Source organism: Rhinolophus sinicus, linkage group LG13, assembly GCF_036562045.2.
Source record: "Rhinolophus sinicus isolate RSC01 linkage group LG13, ASM3656204v1, whole genome shotgun sequence".
Taxonomy (NCBI): Eukaryota; Metazoa; Chordata; class Mammalia; order Chiroptera; family Rhinolophidae; genus Rhinolophus; species Rhinolophus sinicus.
In genome coordinates this window covers 12,437,794-12,456,689 of record NC_133762.1, presented here as the reverse complement: position 1 = coordinate 12,456,689, position 18,896 = coordinate 12,437,794, and the positions used below count along the sequence as shown (strand labels likewise).

At 48.3% G+C, this 18,896-nt stretch overlaps 2 protein-coding genes across 8 annotated transcripts in view; one reads left to right on the top strand and one right to left on the bottom strand.

Annotated features, from left to right (window-relative positions):
* ZNF710 (zinc finger protein 710) overlaps positions 1–14,252 on the bottom strand; it is a 51,598-nt gene extending 37,346 nt beyond the window's left edge. The window contains exons 1-3 of one of the 7 annotated variants that reach the window (XM_074317715.1): positions 12,591–13,403; positions 11,123–11,202; positions 10,543–10,634 (exon numbers count right to left, since the gene is read on the bottom strand). The gene's annotated coding sequence lies outside the window, so the exon portion shown is untranslated. Of the gene's footprint in view, positions 1–10,542; positions 10,635–11,122; positions 11,203–11,742; positions 12,323–12,361; positions 12,558–12,590; positions 13,404–14,141 lie in introns of those variants that run through there. The other 6 variants (XM_074317718.1, XM_074317717.1, XM_074317721.1 and 3 more) reach the window with 6 other exon arrangements.
* Positions 12,438–18,896, top strand: part of LOC109438254 (uncharacterized) — a 33,564-nt gene continuing 27,105 nt past the window's right edge. The window contains exons 1-7 of the mRNA XM_074318068.1: positions 12,438–12,699; positions 13,311–13,489; positions 13,614–14,126; positions 14,912–15,025; positions 15,766–15,947; positions 16,843–16,951; positions 18,627–18,739. Of these exons, the coding sequence (XP_074174169.1) occupies positions 12,438–12,699; positions 13,311–13,489; positions 13,614–14,126; positions 14,912–15,025; positions 15,766–15,795 (1,098 nt within the window). The 3' untranslated portion in view covers positions 15,796–15,947; positions 16,843–16,951; positions 18,627–18,739. The remainder of the gene's footprint in view (positions 12,700–13,310; positions 13,490–13,613; positions 14,127–14,911; positions 15,026–15,765; positions 15,948–16,842; positions 16,952–18,626; positions 18,740–18,896) is intronic.

The window sequence follows — 18,896 nt, the reverse complement described above, 5'->3', positions numbered from 1 at the left end:
AAATGTATCAAAGCTGTGGGCAAAAATGCCCAAGGATGTCCACCAGAGAACTCTTTATAAAAGAGAAAGAGACGAAACAACCTCAATGTGGGAGGCTGCTTAAATATGTATTATTATGGCCCATCTGTTCAAAAGAACACTATGCAACCCTTTAAAGTGACTTGGAGGAGAACATTTAATCCAATGGAAATTTTAATAACACACATCGTTAAGTAAAAGCAAAACAAAAAGAAAAGAGAAAAGTAACAAGATGGCATATCCAGGATGATTTCATTTTTTTAAATTAAAAAAATGTACGCTGGCAGTATACATAATATACTAAACTATTAACAATTATAAGTGTTTTTTATTTTTTATTTTTGCTTGTTTCTTAAATTTTCTGCAACAATCATAAATCTCTTTGTAACAAGGAAAAGAAATCAATAAAAGCTATTTTCTAAAAAACAAAAGGAAGAGGTCCAAGATCCAAGAGACTGTTCATTCCGTGGACATTCATATCTGAACTGGATTGAAAAACAGAAACAAAAAATTGGACAGAGACATCTTAAAACCACCTACGACTGTTTTTCAAGGACTAAGAGGTGGTTTCCAGTCACAAGGAAGTGAGATCTTCCAGGAGAGCCTAGTGAGTACAGAGGGGTGAAGCTCCTAGCAGGGGGCCAGGTGCCCCAGGACACCCAGGACCCAAATTTCTGTCCAGGTCCTTCCAGTAACTGCCACTGAGACAGGGAGAAGGGAGCGGGCAGAGGGGCCAAGGTGCGAAAAGGTAAAACAAATGTGACTTTTGTCCTTGATCAAGGAAAGGACAACGGCCATCTCTTCCGACAAAGAATTCAAAGGGGAGAGAAAAAGAGACCAGGTCCAGAGCTGAGAATGGATAATCTACCTGGCGACTGGGAATGCATTTTTATAACGAAGGCGTAAAGGCCCCAAAATAGGGGTTTAGAAGAGAAATTCTGACACATCCTACAACTGAAGCAAAAGAACTCAGCTGATCTGACTCAGAAGTTTTCCAGGATAACCAACTAGAACATTAATAGATGATGGAATGGACCACGCAGGAGGTGTTAAGATATATACAGTGTACCATTTACAGAAGCTGGCTTGTGTGTAAGAGAGGACCGAGAGCTCAAGGAAGGAAAAATTCCACAGGGCATGGAATTAAGTATTCAAGTGTCAGGAAAACCCAAGGAGCAACGGGAGACGTCTGGATCTCTCCAGTCCTCTTTATGGTCAAAAGCTGTCAAGTCTGTGCTCCAACATCAAAATCCATCCATGTGGGAAACAGTCATTGGGCGCGTCCCATCCACTCGTGCATTTAGCAAATGGCTGGGTGCAAACTTTACCAGGGGACAGCTCTGTGACGTCCAAGTACTTCCACTTTCATTGGCCAAACAAATCAAAGTGGACGGGGGTGGGGGTCATTAGGATGCTTTCCTGGTAAAGAGGCCAGTAGCACAGGGCGGGGTGTTGGATGGGCCAGCGCAGGCCCATGGATCCTGAAGACTTCCCAGCCCCACGAGCTTTCTCCTTCCTTTGCCCCGAAGGGCTCTGCCGCTTTCTTAAGAGACGATGACTCCAACTTAGAAAATAAATATGACACCGCACACGAGGACAGGTGGTGCGGGATGATTTCATATCTCTTAAAGACATCAGATTCTTTCCCAGGGTGAAGCTGTGTCCTATAAATTACAGCCTTGTATTATATATGACCAGCGCCTTTAGCTTTGTTCTCCGTACAGCATTTCGCTTCAGCAAAGAGGAAGCAGGCAATACCGTACTTTGAAAACAGCACAGGTGTTTCTGTGAGGCAAAAAAACTCCTAAAACACAAAAAGCACCTCTTCCTCCCTTTAATTAAAGAGATGCCATCTGATTGCACCTCTGGATAGAAACACAGAAAAAGTTTTTCTTCCAGAATCTTCCCAGTACCTCAAGCCCTGAAAACTTCCTCGTCATGAAACAAAGTGAAGTATTCCCTCGACACCTGGTGGCAGCTGGTTCCTACCTGAGGCCAGTTCACAGGCAGTAATAAAAGCTCCCTTGAAATAATGTTAAGGTTCAGACACTCTGATAAAAGCTGGGAACTTCAAAGGGAAGACTGCAAAGCTCATCCCCAAAGCTCTTCATTGCGTCTGATGTGGCTGCCTGGGTCTGGGCTGGCTCCACCACCTACCGCCTGAGTTTTGCCCTGTACACACTTGTGAGTCGGCAAGCCAGCTGGAGGAAGTGAGGTGGAACTTTACATTCACTTCCTTGGGAGGGCTGGATGTAGGCCTCCGTGTACAGCCATTACAAGATGGCAGTTAAAAATAAAGGAAGGAAACAAGAACACTCTGATCTACAGAGAGGAGCCCAGTGGTTCTGACATGAGAATGGGATTCCATGCCAGGTTCCAAGGCTCTCTCCATGAACTTAAGCAAGTCATTTCAGACTTCAGAGTTTCAGGTTCTTGGTCTATAGAAATGGTAATCCTGCTCCCGAAGTAACTAAAATAAACTGTGTGAAAATGCAGAGCAAAGGTGAGATCCTTCTTCCCTCCCTCCCACCCTCCTACCTTTCCACCCTAATCTCCTTTCCTTCTTTAACAACAAAATTCAAAATGCGGAAAAAGATAAGAGTGAAAAGTCAGTCCCCGCTATGGGAAACCAACCTTACTACGCTCCCAGGTAGCTCGGTGCAGCTACTGCATGGCCAGGCATCTGTCCCTTACTTTCTCACTTCAGAGACCACAGGAGTACATAGGGAGCTTTCACATTCTTTTCTACAGAATTTCATTGTATGGTTAGAGGATACTGTATTTACCGATTCTCTACTGATGCAATGAAGTATCTTGAAAAATCAGTTCACATGGGTACGACATATCTGGGAGAGGAATTCCCAGAATTACTTATGCACTTTTAATTTTAATAAGTATCGTCAAAAATCCTCTCTACACAGGTTGTACCAACTGACACTGGGTCAACAATTATGAGAGTATTTGTTCCCACTGTCACTTCTCCATGGTAGAGTTAAACTTGCATTTCTGTTATTACTAGTGGGTTGAACCCATTCTTATATGGTTATAAACCATTTATATTTCCTTTTCTGTAAACCATCCATGTTCTTGGCCCATTTGAAAAGTGGGATCACTGGTCTTTTTCTTATTGATTTGTAGATGTTCTTCAGATATTAAGGAAATTAGCTCTTTCTCTGATATGTTACAATACTATTTTCCTAGTTTTGAGAACTAGGAGACTCTTAGACTCTGCTTATGATGATTTTGCCACACAGCAATAACTTACCTGTGTAGGGTCAAATATACTAGTCTTTTCTGGCTTCTGGGTTTTAAGTCAGACTTAGTATTTTCCCGAGTTCATTTTTTTATATATATATTTACCATCTTTAATCCATCTGAAATTTATTTTGTGACAATGTGCTCATTTTTTATTTAGACAGCCATCAAGTTGTCTAATGGTCACAAATTTCTAAATGCCATCTTTCTTTCACATTAATTTATCTTTGAGTCCCCCTTCTCTTTCCTTTCTTCCAAATCACGCCCCGTTACCTCAGAATCACGCTCTTTCTCTCCATGTCCCTCCCATTTCTTCATTCCACTTGTGAGCCATGCCAGTCATACAAGTGACGCTGAATCTCAGTATCTTAGAGCAAGTGGAGATCTCAGAAGCACCCCTTCATTTTATAGCTAAAGACACTGAGATCCAAAGAGGTGAACTGGTCTTATTCCAGATCACGGGGCAGGTTAGTGTTTGTGATTCTTTTTTTATTACTATTCAAGAAGAAGAAAAGTATTGATTTTAGCATAAATTCTGTTCAATCAATAAATATCTATTAAGCAGCTGCTTTGCCCAACAGTGAGTCAGGCACTGGGGCTCCAGAAATAAATGACACAGCCCTGAGCTTTCAAGAAGGTCCGAGTCCAGCGCAGGGTCTGAACACGCACACCTACAGACTAAGAGGTAAGGCAATAGCGGCCAATGAATACGGAAAGTCGGGGTAATGCTGCAAGGGGTGGCATGGAAAAGGCCAGAAGATACGTCGTTTTTAATTGGGCCTGGCATGACTAGGGCTTTGTCCAAATATGGGGAGAAGGCATTTGGCAATAAAGGAACAATGGGGCCAAAGCGGGGTGTCTACTGGTACATAATCAGGAAAGAAGAAATCTGGCTTAGTGTTAGCTGTGGACGGAGGCCTTCAAAACTGCGAGCTAAGAATTATAAATAAAGGGACCCATGTGCAGGGCCTTCAGGCATCTGGCAGAAGGCAACATATCACCCATGGGAGAATGTACTCCGCTCCCATAGCTGAAAGAATTCTCACACATAGAACTCTAACAGATATCAACTCACTATTAAAAAATCACAAAACACATAAGGGAATAAGCCCTCATGAGTGGGAATCAGCAGAAGCATCAAACGACAGAATTATACCTGCAAATACTTCACATACTGGAATTACTGGATACTGAATACAAAATAAGTATGCTTACTGTGATGAAGGAAATAAAATGAGGAATTAAAGACAAATAAGGAATAAGAGCATATTTAAAAAAAAATAGATCAGGCATACTTGAGAAGGATAAAATAAAAACACAGACATAAAAAAATATAATCATCCAAATGAAAATCTCAAAGGATGAGAATCAAAAATATTAACAGCATGGATTAAAACACATCAAATATATTAAAATTTGTGAGTTAATATTGATCCTAAAAATGCCTCATAGAAGGGCTAAACAGAAGATTAGAGATAACTAAAGAGAGAATTAGTGAACTGGAAGACAAATAAAAACTTACCCAGGAAACACCACAAAAAACCAGAAGACTGAAATTGAAAAAGGCATTGAGAGACATAAAGGACAGAATAAGATCTAACATACATCAGAAATAACATATAGAACATCAAAAATGACGTCCAGTTTGTAGAATTAAAGAGAGAAAGAAGATGCAGCTAATCCACTCTATGGCAACTGAACACGAGAGGGACAACAGCGTCTTTATATAAAGCATTCCAAGGTCCTCTCTTTGCTTGAAAAAAGATATACACAACAACTGACTTTAAACCCTTATTCAGAATGTGTAAGTTCCAAAGCAGCACAGAGAAAAAATTGGAGGGAAGAAAAGGGAAAAAAAACTTTCAATCAATTTAAAAGAAAGAATGAACAGAGAAGAAAGATTCAGAAAAAGAAGAAACAGAAAGCATAAAATAAGATGGCACAAAGAAATCCATATATATCCAAAGCTATAACAAATGTAAACCCAGTTCTAAGCTGCTTACAGGCGACAAGAGGCCTGGGACACAGGCCAAGAGTCCTCACTGCACAGGCTGAAACCATACACACGGAAGGGAAGCCAGGTACCAAAGTGCAGCCAGGAGAGGAGGGAGTGGGAGAAAAAGCAGGATCAAGAGGTCTGAGAAACACCCAGAGTGATGAGCCAGAATCCACTGGGGGCAAGACTCTCCACAACAGCACCTGCCTTGGAGAAGTCAAAGTAGAGGCCACCAAATGGGCCATGGGGTGTGATCAGGAAGTGGCTTGGGACTTCTGGGAGAGCAGGTCAGGGTGAGGGGTGAAATACACTCTGCTGTTTTGGGGCTGGAGAGGAGAGGGGGAGAAAGGACGTAGGGACAGGAGGGTGGACTCTTCTTTGTGAAGTCCTAGGGTGCAGAGAAGCGAGGTGGGAGGGGGCCGGAGAGAAGAAGGGCCAAAAGGGAGGGAGGCAGGTGTGTCCGTCGCTGTAGTGGGGAACTGGGGCACAGGAGGATATGGGGTGCTCAACTCTAGGAAGGTGGCCAGGGCAGGACTTGCGAACCAGGGCTGGGGCTGATGGTGGGGGTGTGGCCCAGGAGAGTAGGCCCAGCTTGGGGCAGGGGTGGGCAGGGCTGTGCAGTGGAGGGACCCTTAAGAGTTCAGAATTTCAGAGGTGACCTGCTCCCAAGTCCACAAGTGGTCTTGGGGTCTGTAGCTAGTGAATGGACAGGAGGTGCGGCTGAGGGTCTGGGGGGTCCCAGGATCGACGTCACAGGGTGGGGTTCGCCACCCAGCACCACCAGTCTCCAAAGGGTACCTGATGCTTATTGAGAGGCCGGCTTGGACATGGTCCTTGGGAGGACACTCTGATGGGGGCGCATAAAACCACCGCTCAAGTTTGGCAAGTGCTTTTTACCCCCAACACACGCAGGACCATCTTCCCCATCTGGAAGCCCCTCCATTGCAGCCCCACTGGAAACAGGACAGGGCCAGAGATGGCATTCAGACACCACCCAGAAGGCAAACCACACATCACCAAGAGTCTTCAGAGAAGCTGGGTTCCGGTGTAAATCGGGAGGGTGGGCATTCCTGCTTTCTGCGGTGCTAATTCTTACCTGATTTTGATTTTCTATTTCTTACACCCTGGGGGGGAGGGAAGGAAGAAAGCGAAGGCAGTTGGGCTGCAATGTGATCCCTTATTCTCAGCTTCCGCCTGCACTGAAAATCCTCACATTTCCAATCGTTTTCTCAGTATTCCCAAAATACACACACACAATAGAGCATATATATTTAATATCAGAAAGTCCTTTATGATGATGGTGGCAGAAGACAGAACCCCTCCCCCCCAGAGGTCAACCCACTTCTAATAGTCCTTTGCCTCCATTTGAAAATATATAGATTTTGAAGATAATACATACTGATAAAAATTCAAATAGCACAGAAATGAATAAAAGAGAAGACAAAAGGCCTCTGTACTTGGGGTAAGGCACTAGGGATGGGGGAAGGGTCAGGTCTGTGAGCTACACACATTAATTAGTAAGTAATAAAAACCAGTTATTTTACTTTTTGAAGCTGCTGATTCGACATACATTTGGCTCTGCTTTGGCCTTTAACCTTCTTTAATCCCCTCTCAGAATCTACCCCAATTTCCTGCTACCACTTCACCCACGCCCCTTATTTGACACTGCAATTCTTCAAACACCAATTGTAGAATTTTTAATTTAGCTTGTAAGACTGAAGCAGTCTTGTTTTCTCTTTTTTTTTTTTTCCCCTTTGCAAACAAGCATGAGTTGGGCCCAACAGACATAGGCTCTCACGGGCTAGCCTGGCAACTTGGTGCTATTCATAACGTGTTTCCTTGGGGAAATCCTTCCTGTTTTACACGTGAACCATTGGGAGATGCTTACTTGTAAAGTGGGGGCCTCTGTAATCTCCATTTCTGTTCTACCCAGAAGCATTGCCCCCTAGGCCCACCTGCCCTGGTACTAAGGTGGGCTCTGAGAGCAGGGACTCTGCAGCCGACTGCCGGCGTGCCATCCTGGTTCTGACACTTGGTGCATGACTTCTGGAAAGTTTCTTACTGTAAATGAGCTAATAGATGGAAAGTGCTTAGAATAGTGCCTGACACACAGTAAGTGCCGTATGATAAAAGAGCTGGAGGAGATTCATCAAGAAAAGCACTGTTCCCTAGTTCTGGGAGGCCACAGACCCCTTTGAGGCTGGTGAGAGCTATGGATCTTCTCAGAAAAGTGCACACGCACGTAACCACCTACACAGCTGCAGGTGCCACCGAAGCCCACCCACAGACGGCAAGGCTGGAGGACCCATGGTTTCAGACCTCACGTCCTCTCTACAAAGACTGACGTGAGGATCTCAGGGACGAAACTCCGTTGGCAATTCCTAAAGTATTATGTTCACATGCACGGAACCGCTGGGCAGGTGCCTCCCGCCCTCATTTTGGGTTCTCCTTTTGACAGACATGTTACACCTTTCTTCCCCAAGGCCCCTGACTCTGGCCAGTTTTCCTCTCTTCAGGCCAAATCCTCCTGGGTCGCCCTAACACAGTCTCTCTGTGTGCAACAAAATTCCACATGCTTTTTGTGAATTATTCTGATCTTTCCCCAAAGCTCTGATGGTCTGGCCCCTTTTCAGTGCGTCCTGAAGTCATCCCAGAGCACGGACCAGAGGCATCTCAGAGGTGGACGCTGGGTAAGCCCAGGGCCTCAGTAAACTCAGTGGCTGCACAAAGCAGCAGAAACCAGAGATCAGAGAAGCCAGAAGGAACTTGTGAGTTGATCTCATTCCCTCGTTACCCTAAGAAGTGACTTGTGCGATGTCACCCAATTCATTCCCAGCAAAGCCAAGAACGTCCCAGTTCGGTACTTTGAGTCCATCAGCATTTCTCAGACTTTACCCTGTGCCGGACTCTTGTTCCAATGCAGACTCAGCAGGTGTGCTGAGGGGCCTGAGATTCTGCATTTCTAACAAGCTCGCAGCGTACAGTGATGCTCGGATCACAGAGAGGAGCAAAGGTTTACGTCAAGGTTGATGGACTGTCCCCACCCTGGTTAAAGCCTCTTTGCCCACACTTCACGTGACTGTTGAAATGTCCTTTCTTCGGGAACACCTCCCTTCCCTGTGCTCCCTGATCAGCAGCTCCCCTGGCCTCTGTACTTTTTCCTTTGAAGCATTTATAACAACTGTAATTAAAGAGTATTTGTGTAATCATTAATGTCTGTCTCCCAGGGAGACTGCAAGCTCCACGAGGACGGGACTAGCTCAGCAACTGGTAAATCACACACTGTCAATAAAAGGGTAGTATTATGGCCTGGAACAGCCTGGACCAGCATCCTGGAGCAGGAAAGGAAGGTTTACACATGCAGGAAACACTTTCTGGAGGCCTCAAGGACAACATCTGGCTTTAAAATTACCACCACTTTCAAGTACATGCCAACCATAATTTAAGGTACAAAGTGCACTTAAAAAAAAATCTTTTTTTGCTAAATCTTTATCAAGTGCAAAATAGTGCCGATCTGGTACTAGCCACTCTGCTTGGGGAATAGTTAAGCTCCCCCAAATAAGCATCCCCTTAAAGTCTTCACTGGGTGAAGGGTTTTCGGGCACTGTGAGGAGCCTGGCACAGGAAGCAGGGTGCACCCTCCCTGACCAGCCTCACTCCCCTGCAGACCAACAATTTCTTTTCAAGTTTTTCTGCTGCCATCCTTTCGAGAAAGTCCAAAGCTCTGAGTGCCCAGCTCCTCATCGTCATTCTAGAGAAGCGAAGTTTGATGTCAATCTGCCTGGGTTTAGATACCAGCTCGAGTCCCTGGACGAGTTACTTAATTCCCTGTGCTCCAGTTTCCCAATCTGCCAAATGGGAATAACAACATAGCAGCTAGCAGCTGCGATGGATGAAGGGAGATGATATTCATAAAGCACTTAGCCAAGCCTGGCCCAAGATATATGATTCTTCTTCTTCTTCCCATATCCAGTCCATTAGAGACCGCCCTATTGTTTTGCACAAGTCTCCACCCAGTGGCTCCACCCCATTCAGGGCTTACTCTCCCCAGCCCCTCCTGCCTTACCTGTCTGGTGCTTGTTTGAAGCAATGACTCACTGCAAAACTGCAGCTCCCATCAATCACCTCCCTGTCCCTGCCTCCTTGTATTATACGTGGGTTGTTTCTAAGAGGGAAATCTTTTTCCTAATGTCCAGAATATTTATTCAATAAGTATTTATCGGGGCCCTCTGTAGGCCAGGCCTCTTAGCCATGAACAAAGAAAGAACTGACATTCTAGGAGGAGATCTAATCCTCAAAGAGAGATCCGTTCAGGTCTCTGGCCCTTACATCCCATCTTCTCCCCAGACTCCTAACTGAATCACAAGTACAAAGCATCAAGAAAGTATTCCAGACCGAAAGTGCTCCGTGTGACTTGGGAACAGCCCGACAACTGAAGTGCTGCCCCACTGAACAAGTGGACAGTGAAGAGGTCCATGTTAAAACAGCCAGAAGCTCCTGGTCCCCCTAGCAGTCACCCCGGACGTCAAATCCTCCAGGACAGTTTGTGTAACACGGCTGAAAACTAAGGCGCTCCATTTAGTCTCAGGCACGGAGCTTAAGCCCATGGTTTCATGTTCTCACAACCACGTTCCTTGGCCAGAGCTTGATTCGGGTTTCCCAGCAGGAATAGAGGCAGCGGCCTTGTGCAAAGAGCCCTGGGAGTGGACACTGAAAGCTCAGGTTCCAGCGCTGGCTCTGCCACTTACTGTGGGACCCCAGGCCTGGAGCCTGTCTCATGCCTCGGTTTCTTTTAGACAACCTTTAAGGTCCTCTTCCGGCTTTTGAAGCCGAAGGTCTGGGATCAACCACCATTAACATGAGATTGAACAGATTCACACAGATCCCTTATTTCAACAAAATGAGCCCCTGCTCTGGGATGGGGGGTGGGGTGGGTGAACAAGGCAGATGAGGAGCCCATCAGGGGGCATCTCTAAGGGGCACCGCAATCCTTCTTTATTTATTTCCTCCCTTCTAACTCCAAACTCGAGCTTTCTAGGCACAACTCCAATAGAAGTATCTCTGGGCCACAAGGCAAATCTAAAATACAAGTTGTACAAAATCTCTGGTGGACCCATTAGCCTCCCTTCCACCAACTCAAAAACCATTCCAGACCTGGCCTGTCTCCTCGTCTCTAGACAGCTGGCCTAAAATTAAGTCTCACTGGTTAGAATGGAAGTGACCCAAGTACAGAACCGATAACGCAGGCCACACACCACAGGACAGGGACTCACCCAGGAATCTGGTCTGAGGAGAAGAGCGAGCCTCTGCCCCCACTTCAACTCACTGCATCTCCCTCCATGGGCACACAGGCAACCAAGAGAGCCTGGAAGAAAGAAAATGAGACCCAAATGTCCAACTCCCTCTACCCAAAAGAAAGCAGCTCCACTACAATGTCTCCTCCACACAGGAAAGCCAGCTTCTGCAGCTTACTGGAGCACTAATGTGGCTGGAACTATACATGACCAGTTAAGAGGTCCTGTTCCAAGACTGGCAGGTACCTGGCCCAGGGTGACACATGGCCTGAGGGACAGCTGACGAAAACCACCCGAAAAGCTCTAGAAAACAACATTCACTTTAAAACAAATGAGAAAGGGACAGTCATACTGATTCTCCAAAATCAAAACCAGACAGGCCCACGGCTTTGATCACAAACATTGAGAATACATTTTCTAAGGTCTAATGACAATTAGGGGTGGTTCTCTTCCCCTCCCACCTGGCCCAGCAGGTCCTTTGAAGGGCCCTGGTGATGGCAAAACAGGGATGCAGGCCCCCAGGCCCTTTCTTTGGCAGAAATGAACTCTTTTTACTTACACGTGGAACAAAGACAGGGCAGAAAGAGCAGCTTCAAAGTTGGCTGGGTGACCCCCAAAGGTGCAAAGTCCTCCTCACACCTGTGGGAAAATTTTGTAAATTTCCCAGGAGCCCACTGGAACTGGTGTCCCGTCTAGGTCGTTGCCAGCTAGGAGTTTCCATTTTGCACAGAAATAAAGGCGCTGAAGGCGCCCTGAGCAGTTAGGGCTCCCGGCCCCCAGCTCCAGGAAGGGCCCAGAGGATGGTCAGTGGACCGCTGAGACTGGGAAGGACCAGCACTTCTCAGTATCCCTGTGAAAACGCACCCAGGCTACCGCTGTGCCTTGCCAGAACCATCGCGGAGCTTAGAGAGACATTAATGACCGTTTGGGGTTAGTTAAAATCCACGCAAGCACCTCCCTGGCCTCTTAAATCTTCCCAAACTACACCTCAGACTGGAGGCAAGCAGTGGCAGCGATCATAAAAGTCATCTTAAAAGGCAAGTTGGAAAAAAACCGACACGCACTACTTAGCAAGTCCGCGATTGGGGGGGCGGTGGCAGAGGGCTGGAATGGTGGGATCTGCGCGCCCGGGGTGGGGAGGCAGGGCTGCCCCGACGGCCCCCCGGCCCCCGCGCCCACCTGGCAGCCTCAGGACCCCTAATCTGACGCCGACGATCACACCGCTCAGCTCTGTCCAATTAGGAAAATGACCACGAGGAGACGTTGAGAGGGGGTGACCAGTTAGGGGGACTGAGACTCAGGAGGCTGAGGACAGGCCGTGAGGACCCCGCCAGACAGCGAGCGTCTTCAACAGGTCCCGGGCCGGGGCGCCCCGACGCCGACCCCGCGGGGGTCCCGCGGCGCACCGCCTCCAGTTGCTATCGGGGACCCCCTCCGAACCCCCGGCGGCGCGCTCCACCCTCCCCCACCCCGGGTGGCGGGGACGCGCGGCCACCCCACCCGCCAGGAGAATAAAGTTTGTGGGCAGCCGAGGGGCGGGGCGGCGCGGCGAGGGGGCGAAACTTTTGAGTCCCCGGCGGGCGGCGGGGGGAGCGCACCCGCGCCGGGACACCCACGTGCGGGCCCCAGGGCCGCCGCCGCCGCCCGGGCCTCCCGCGCCGCTGCCGCCACCGCGGCGCTTTCCTTTCATTTCTGCTTCTCTCTCTCTCTTCCTCTCTCTCTCAGTCTCTCATTCGCGCGTTCTCCTCGCTCCCTTCCTCTCTCCCTCCCTTCCCCCTCTCCCTCCTCCCACCCCTACCCCCAGACGCCATCTCTCCCTCTTTCCCTCCAGCTCGCCGGCATGAGGGAATGTGGAAGTGAAAGGGAAAGACGACATGTTTGCAGCGCGGCGCGGGCCTGCGCGCGGCCGTCCCCGGGGAGAGGCGGGGGGCGGGCCGGCGCGGCTGCAGCGACCCACCCCCGCGCCCCCGCCGCAGCCCGCCCGCCCGCCCGGGGTTGCAGGGGCCCAGGCCGCGCGGGACACTCACCCTGGGTCCGGGCGCGGCTCCTGCGCGGGGGCCCTCGGCGGGCCGGGGCCGGGGGGCTCCTGGCTGCCCACCGCCCGGGCTGCTGCTGCGCGCCGGCTGCCGCCTCCACGCGCGCCCGCCGCCTGCTCCGCCGCCCGCCCTCCGCTTCTCTCTCTCTCTCTCTCTCTCTCTCTCTCTCTCCCTCTCTCTCTCTCTCCCTCCCTCCCTCTCTCTCTCTCTCTCTCCCTCTCTCTCCCTCTCTCTGCCCCTCTATCCTCTCTCTCTCTCTCTCTCTCTCTCGCTCTCTCTCTCTCTCTCTCCCTCTCCCTCCCTGGAAGAAGGGAATGAGGCAGGGCTGACGTGAAGGGATGCAAAACAGCTCCTCCTAAGCCAGCTCGCAGAGGAAGAGAGACCGAAAAGCAGCCCTTTTATCTCTCTTTTGTTTTCTCACTTCCTTCCACCCCCCCACACCCCCCTCCTGTCAGCCCAAGTTTTCTTTTCTCTTTCCACCACAGAGAGGATTTTTTTCTTCCTCTCTTTCTCTGCCTTTCGGTTCAACTCTCCCACTCAAATGGAACGCCTGGAGGCTTTCTCGCTCTCCTTTTTTTTCTTCCCTCTTTTCTTCCTTCTTCCTCCTTTCTTATTTCTCTAAAAGGGTTTTGTTTGCTGTGGGAGTTTCGTTTGAAAATCAAGTCACGCCTTTTTTCCTCCTTTTCTTTCTCTCTCTTTTTTTCTCCTCAGAAAAGGGGAACAAAGATGAACTGAAGCGGAGGAGAGGGAGAGCGGCAGGGCCTCTCATGGAAATGGGGGGCCCGGCCCGGCACAAAGGGGGCCGGGGGACTTCGCGCCCCCCGGCCCCAAGGGAAGCCCCGGGCGTCCTCGGGAAGGGGCGTCAGTGGGGCCGGGGGCGCGGCTGCCGGGTGCCGCCCAGTCGCCCCTCCCCGGCCTGAGGTGGAAGCCTAGGTGTGTTCTTTACTCCTGTATTTTTAAAGTAGGCAGATGGGCTCGGAACAGGCGTCCCCGCACCGCACTGAACTGTAAAAGAGCCTTCAAACAGCTGTTTGTGGAGCCCTGGACAGCCAGGCTCGAGGGAGCGGCGCGGGACTCGAGCGCGCGCCGGGGCCCAGTGGGGAAGGGGCTGGAAGCCGGGGTCGGGCCCTCGTGGGCCCTCCAATCCCAGGGCCTGGGCCTCGGCCCCGGACGCACTGCTGGGGGCGCCGAGGCGTGGCCGTTCGCCGCGCGGGGGTCAGGCGGCTGCGCCTCCCTGCGGGGGCTCCGCACAGCCTGGCCTCCTCCCAGCTCCCGGGCAGGCCGGACCCTCGGCCTCCAACCTTCAGCCCGCCGGCCACTCGGAGGGAGCCGCTTCTGACTCCGAAGCTGGGCGGGGCCGGAGTCCTCGGACAGAGCCGGGCCGAGCCGCCACGAAGGGTCAATTATTCATGGGGCGCCCGGGCGTGCTCCCAAGACCTGCTCTGCCCTCAGCTTCTCCGGAGAAGTGGGGAGAAGGCAGGGGAAAAGTTCGCAGAGCAAAGTTGGCCACATTTCTCTTTTTCTCAAGTAAGTATTGAGCACCTGCTGGATGCCTGGCACTTGGACTGGGGCTGCTGCCAGGGGCTGGGGAGAAACGTGAGGTCTTCGTGGGCCCTCAGAGTTTCCGCAGGAAACAATGCCTGAGGAGGCTGCCGCTCAGGACCAGGTCATGGAGAGGAAGGAAAGCCTGGCTCCTCTCTCGCCTCCCGCCTCTCTTCCTTCCCCTTCTCTTCCTTCCTCCCGGCTGCATCTCCTTGGCTCCACCCCTTCTCATCAATTCCTCCCACACTTCCCTGCTCTCCCTGGCTTTTCACTGGAGGGTCCCTTCTCCCAGCGAGGAGCAGATGCTGAGCCCTATTGTCTCTCCCCCAGTGACTGCAGCCTCCCGGGACGGACCTGCCACTCGTCACCCCTCCCCCCAGCCGGGAGGCCTGGGCCTATAGAGACTGGGGCCCCAAGGCCACTGCCCCTCACCCCACCCTAAACCAGCGCCTGGTGTTGTGAGCTACGACTCCAGTCACTCAGAGCACGATTTGTTTCTGACTGGGAGTGAGAAAACAGTAGCCTGAGACTTTGCTTAAGCAAGGACACCGTGGTTTTAATATCAGCACACTGAGCCCTGGGTGATCTCCCAAAGTGAGCATTTACCCACTACGCCCTCTTAATAGGATATGCAGAAGCTACATTTCCGTCATTTTATATCCTCCTGCTTAGTGCACCTAAGCTGTCTCCTTCAAACAAGGCAAACGCAGCTCTGATAGTCAAGCATTCGTTTAACAAATGCTGACTGAGTACCTATTCTGTGCCTGCAGCTGTGCTGGGTGCTGAGGCCCCTCAGCACATACAGTCCTCACTCAGGCTTTGCAGACCAGCAGGGGAAGCAGCAAGAAGACAGGCAACCACAATGCTCCGTGGTGCATGCAGAGGTGAACCCAGGAAGCCCCTAAGAGGGTACTTGGACTAGTGTGGTCAGGGATGGCTTCCTAGAGGAGGTTACATCTAGCTGAGTAGGCATGTGCCAGGCAAATGCATGGGAAGGCACAGGCTGTCCAAAGCCCCCAGGGCAAGAGAGCACATTCTTACAGATGCTGGGAACTGCCACAAGTACTGGCTGGAGTGTGGAGTACAAGTGGGGGAGTGGGGAGTGAGGACAGTATCCGGGCACAAGTAGTGGAGGAGAGAGCGAGGAGTGTGACAGGGTGTAAGTGGAGCAGGGGGCGGGTATCGGGGAGGTGTTCAAATTTTAGCCTCTCCCACTTGCTAACTTCATGAACTTGGGTGAATAACAGCTTCAGTGAATAACTTAAACTCAGTTTCCTCGCTTTTCAAATGGAGGTAAGAAGATCTTGGGTTGCAGAAACAATCTTATGCTTAAGGGCCCAGGTTTACTTGTTGATTATCCCTGGGAAAGTTGACCTCTCTAGGTCAAAGTTTTCTCACCTGTAAAATGGAGGTGAAAACATCTGACATACAGTTATGTCATGGATGTCATGTATGTAGCTTTCATTCGTTGTTTTTATAAATCAGGGAGTGACAGAGAGATGCCCTCACAACCTAGAAATGAGATTATGTTCTGGGTTGAAACCAGGATGAGTCACCATGGCAGAAACATGATGAGCTGGTTGTGGAGGAAGCATTCACTGAAAGCTGCCCTATTTCCCCACAGGTGGCCTGGATTGGGAACTCCTATGTCTGATCAAGGTGGCAAGGGTGTAGTCTCAGGAACATGACTGAAATGTGAAGACTGGTTGCAAAGGCCTCATCAGTGGAACTGTAGCCTGCCTGAAGAACAAACAGGAATCAGAAGAGAGTGGGCCTTGTAAAATCCAGAAGGGCGCATGGGAGCAGGTACCTGGCTGTGTTTGCTCAGTGGAGAGCAGTAGGCACAGAAGTTCACACTGAGGGGGAGAGAGGGGAAGAAGGGGATTATTGACTCCTCCAGAGCCCAAATTAAATCTCTCAAAACCTCTTAGTCCATTGTTTGGGTTCCTCATTCTCTAAGCAACTTGCAGATGAACTTGGCACCAGCAAAATGCCCCCTGGATCCAGGCAGACACCAGTCTTCCAGTTCTGCATTGTAAACATTTTACACTTCTATTATTTCTTTGTGACACAAGTTCATTGTGAAAGAATTTGAAAATCAGCTAAGCAAAACTGAAAAGGAACCCCCTGTAGAGACATTATATTGTGGTGTATATCCTTGGACCTTTTATATCCGCATATCTGCATGTAAATGCACATAATAATGAAACTGTACAAAGTAAATGTTAAACAAATGACTATGCATGTAAATATGTTATTTTTACAAAATTAACAAAAATAGCGTTACGCTATACCTACCAAATTGTAACCATGTTCGCCCAGTAATATGTCACAAATATCTTTCCCTCTCTTTAACCACCCACATTATCAATCTTAAAGAAAGAATGATATTATTCCATGGTATGCATGTATCTTAATTTGTTTAAACAAATTGTTGGACTTGTGGGATGTTTCCAGTTTTTCACTTTTATGGACCCACTATGATGAACATATGTGCCAGGTCTATGCCGTATTCTGCTCCTCATTTTATAGCTGAGACTGAGGGACAGAAAAGTTAAAAAGCTTCCCAAGGTCACGGCTAGGGTGTAACTGAGCCAGAATTTGCAGACAGTTTCCAGTTGGGAGTTCCTTTTAGCATCTGTTTACTCCTTTTCTTTAGAAGGACTCTCCTCTACCTCCCCATTAACTTTTTCTCTTACAGATTGCCTCCCCGGGAGACCCTGTCTGGACAGGTGACCCATCGCCTTCTGTGACACCTTTTTACCTTCCAAATGTCCACCTCCTGGGGTTGTTGGGAGGAATTAAACCAGGTAATATATGAATGCATGATAGTGTATTTTGTAAATTGTGAAGCCTGTAAGAATGTTAGGCCTAAACTCACAGTCAGACACTACAAGGTTTAGCCAAATCCCTGCCCAAACTGGGGAAAGAAGCCTCTGGATTCACAGAAGAGAGAAAGAAGTGGACTGCTCGAATGCAGAAGCAGTCAGTGGAGGCCTCCCCTGGGCATTTCAGAAGCCCCACAGTTGCCCCTTTAGAGCTGAATTGGGAAGGAAGGTGTGTATTATAAGTTTTACTAATCATGATTTCCCTGGGGAGGGTGCATTCATGCTACAGACTTTCCAGAATGTTCACATCCATCTCTGAAAATCTAAGAGATTTTGTAAGCTGAGAAAAGAGGTGAAGCACAGCTCGTCAGTGTTTCAGTTGATGTGTTCACTAGAGTAGCTGCTGGGAGATTAGCAGGTGATTATTAAGATCTGTTTCTTTCATTGACAGAACCAAACAAACGTTATTAAAAATATCAGTGACTTTGCCATATTTAATATTTGATTATTAATACCAAATCTCTCAACTGGAATCCCCTCATGGAAGGTGTAGGATCCCAGGATTGAACTAAGAGGGGCTGCAGAAGCAGAGCTAGACTCAGGGCTCCTGAAAGGATAGCAGAGGGACCCGGAACTGGTGGACAGTCCCTGAAAACTAAGCTAATGACTGGATTTCCACAGCAGATGTATTGAGCAGCTAAACAAAATTATCAGAAATATAGTAACAGTTTAGGAATAATTAAAATTTTGGGGAAAAACCAAAAAAAAGCGAGTCTGCATGGACAGGTGGGGTGAACATGTGACATGTGCAAATCATTTTTCCTGGAATAATGACCCATGTCCTCTGATTCTGCCTGTGACCAAGGGTACATATTTGCATGGCTTTATTTCCCATAAGTTAACTGGCCTTATTTGCATAAATATAAGAATAAAAATATGCCAAAAGAAACAGAGCCCATCGACCGTAAACAGGAAATTGCCAACTTCACCAGTTAAAAACAAACAGATAAAAGCCATAATGCTGTGAGAGAACTCATGGGTACAAAGCCTGGAAAATAATTTGATATTAGAGATCAAGAAAAGCTTAAAAGTTTGCATCCTTTGGATTCCGTAAGTTCAGTTCTAGAAATCTATTTGAGAGAATCAGCAATGTGGACAAAGACGTGTGTTAACGATATTTATCAATTGTTATTTATGTTAGCAAAAATCACAAACCGAAAAAAAGGTAGCGAGAGGGGAGAAGGAAGGGAGGAGGGAAATATGGTAAGTATTCAACAGTGAAGAAATGTTTAAGAAGTTATGGCGTACACATTTGATGTGATACTACACAGCCATTAAAAGCATGTTTTTGAAGAATATTTAATGACTTGGGAAATGTTTGTAATATACTGAGTGAGATACAAAATTGCATATGCATCAGAATTATATTTTTGTCCAATTTTGTATATACATCTGTATTTATCCCAAAAAATACATAAAATGCTTGGAAGGAAACACAGACAAGTTAAAAGTCATTTCTGTTTTTTAGAATTAGAGGCACGTTTTACGCATTTTCTTCTTTCTCTCTTAGTGTATTTGCCAAATTTCTATAATGATTGTATCATTTTTAAGGAGTAACTTTAGAGAACAAGATCTAGGCTTCTCATTCATTCCAAAGACAGGTCAGGCCTTCAAGGAGCTTACAGTCCTCAGTAGAAACAGCCAAGCAAACAGGAAGTTGTGCTGCAGACTTCAATTATTTCTCCTCCTCTGGAAATGCATGAAGACCTGGTAAGAGGAAAGGGGAACCAGCATTTTGGTTGCTGATGATTTGGGCTCTGAGCTGAATAGACTACTATTGTGAAAGTGTATTGTGCAAAAAGAGAATGGGTCTTTTTGTGAAGGGAGATAGAGAGGGTGTGGGGTGGGAACTGGGAGGACAGGGGAG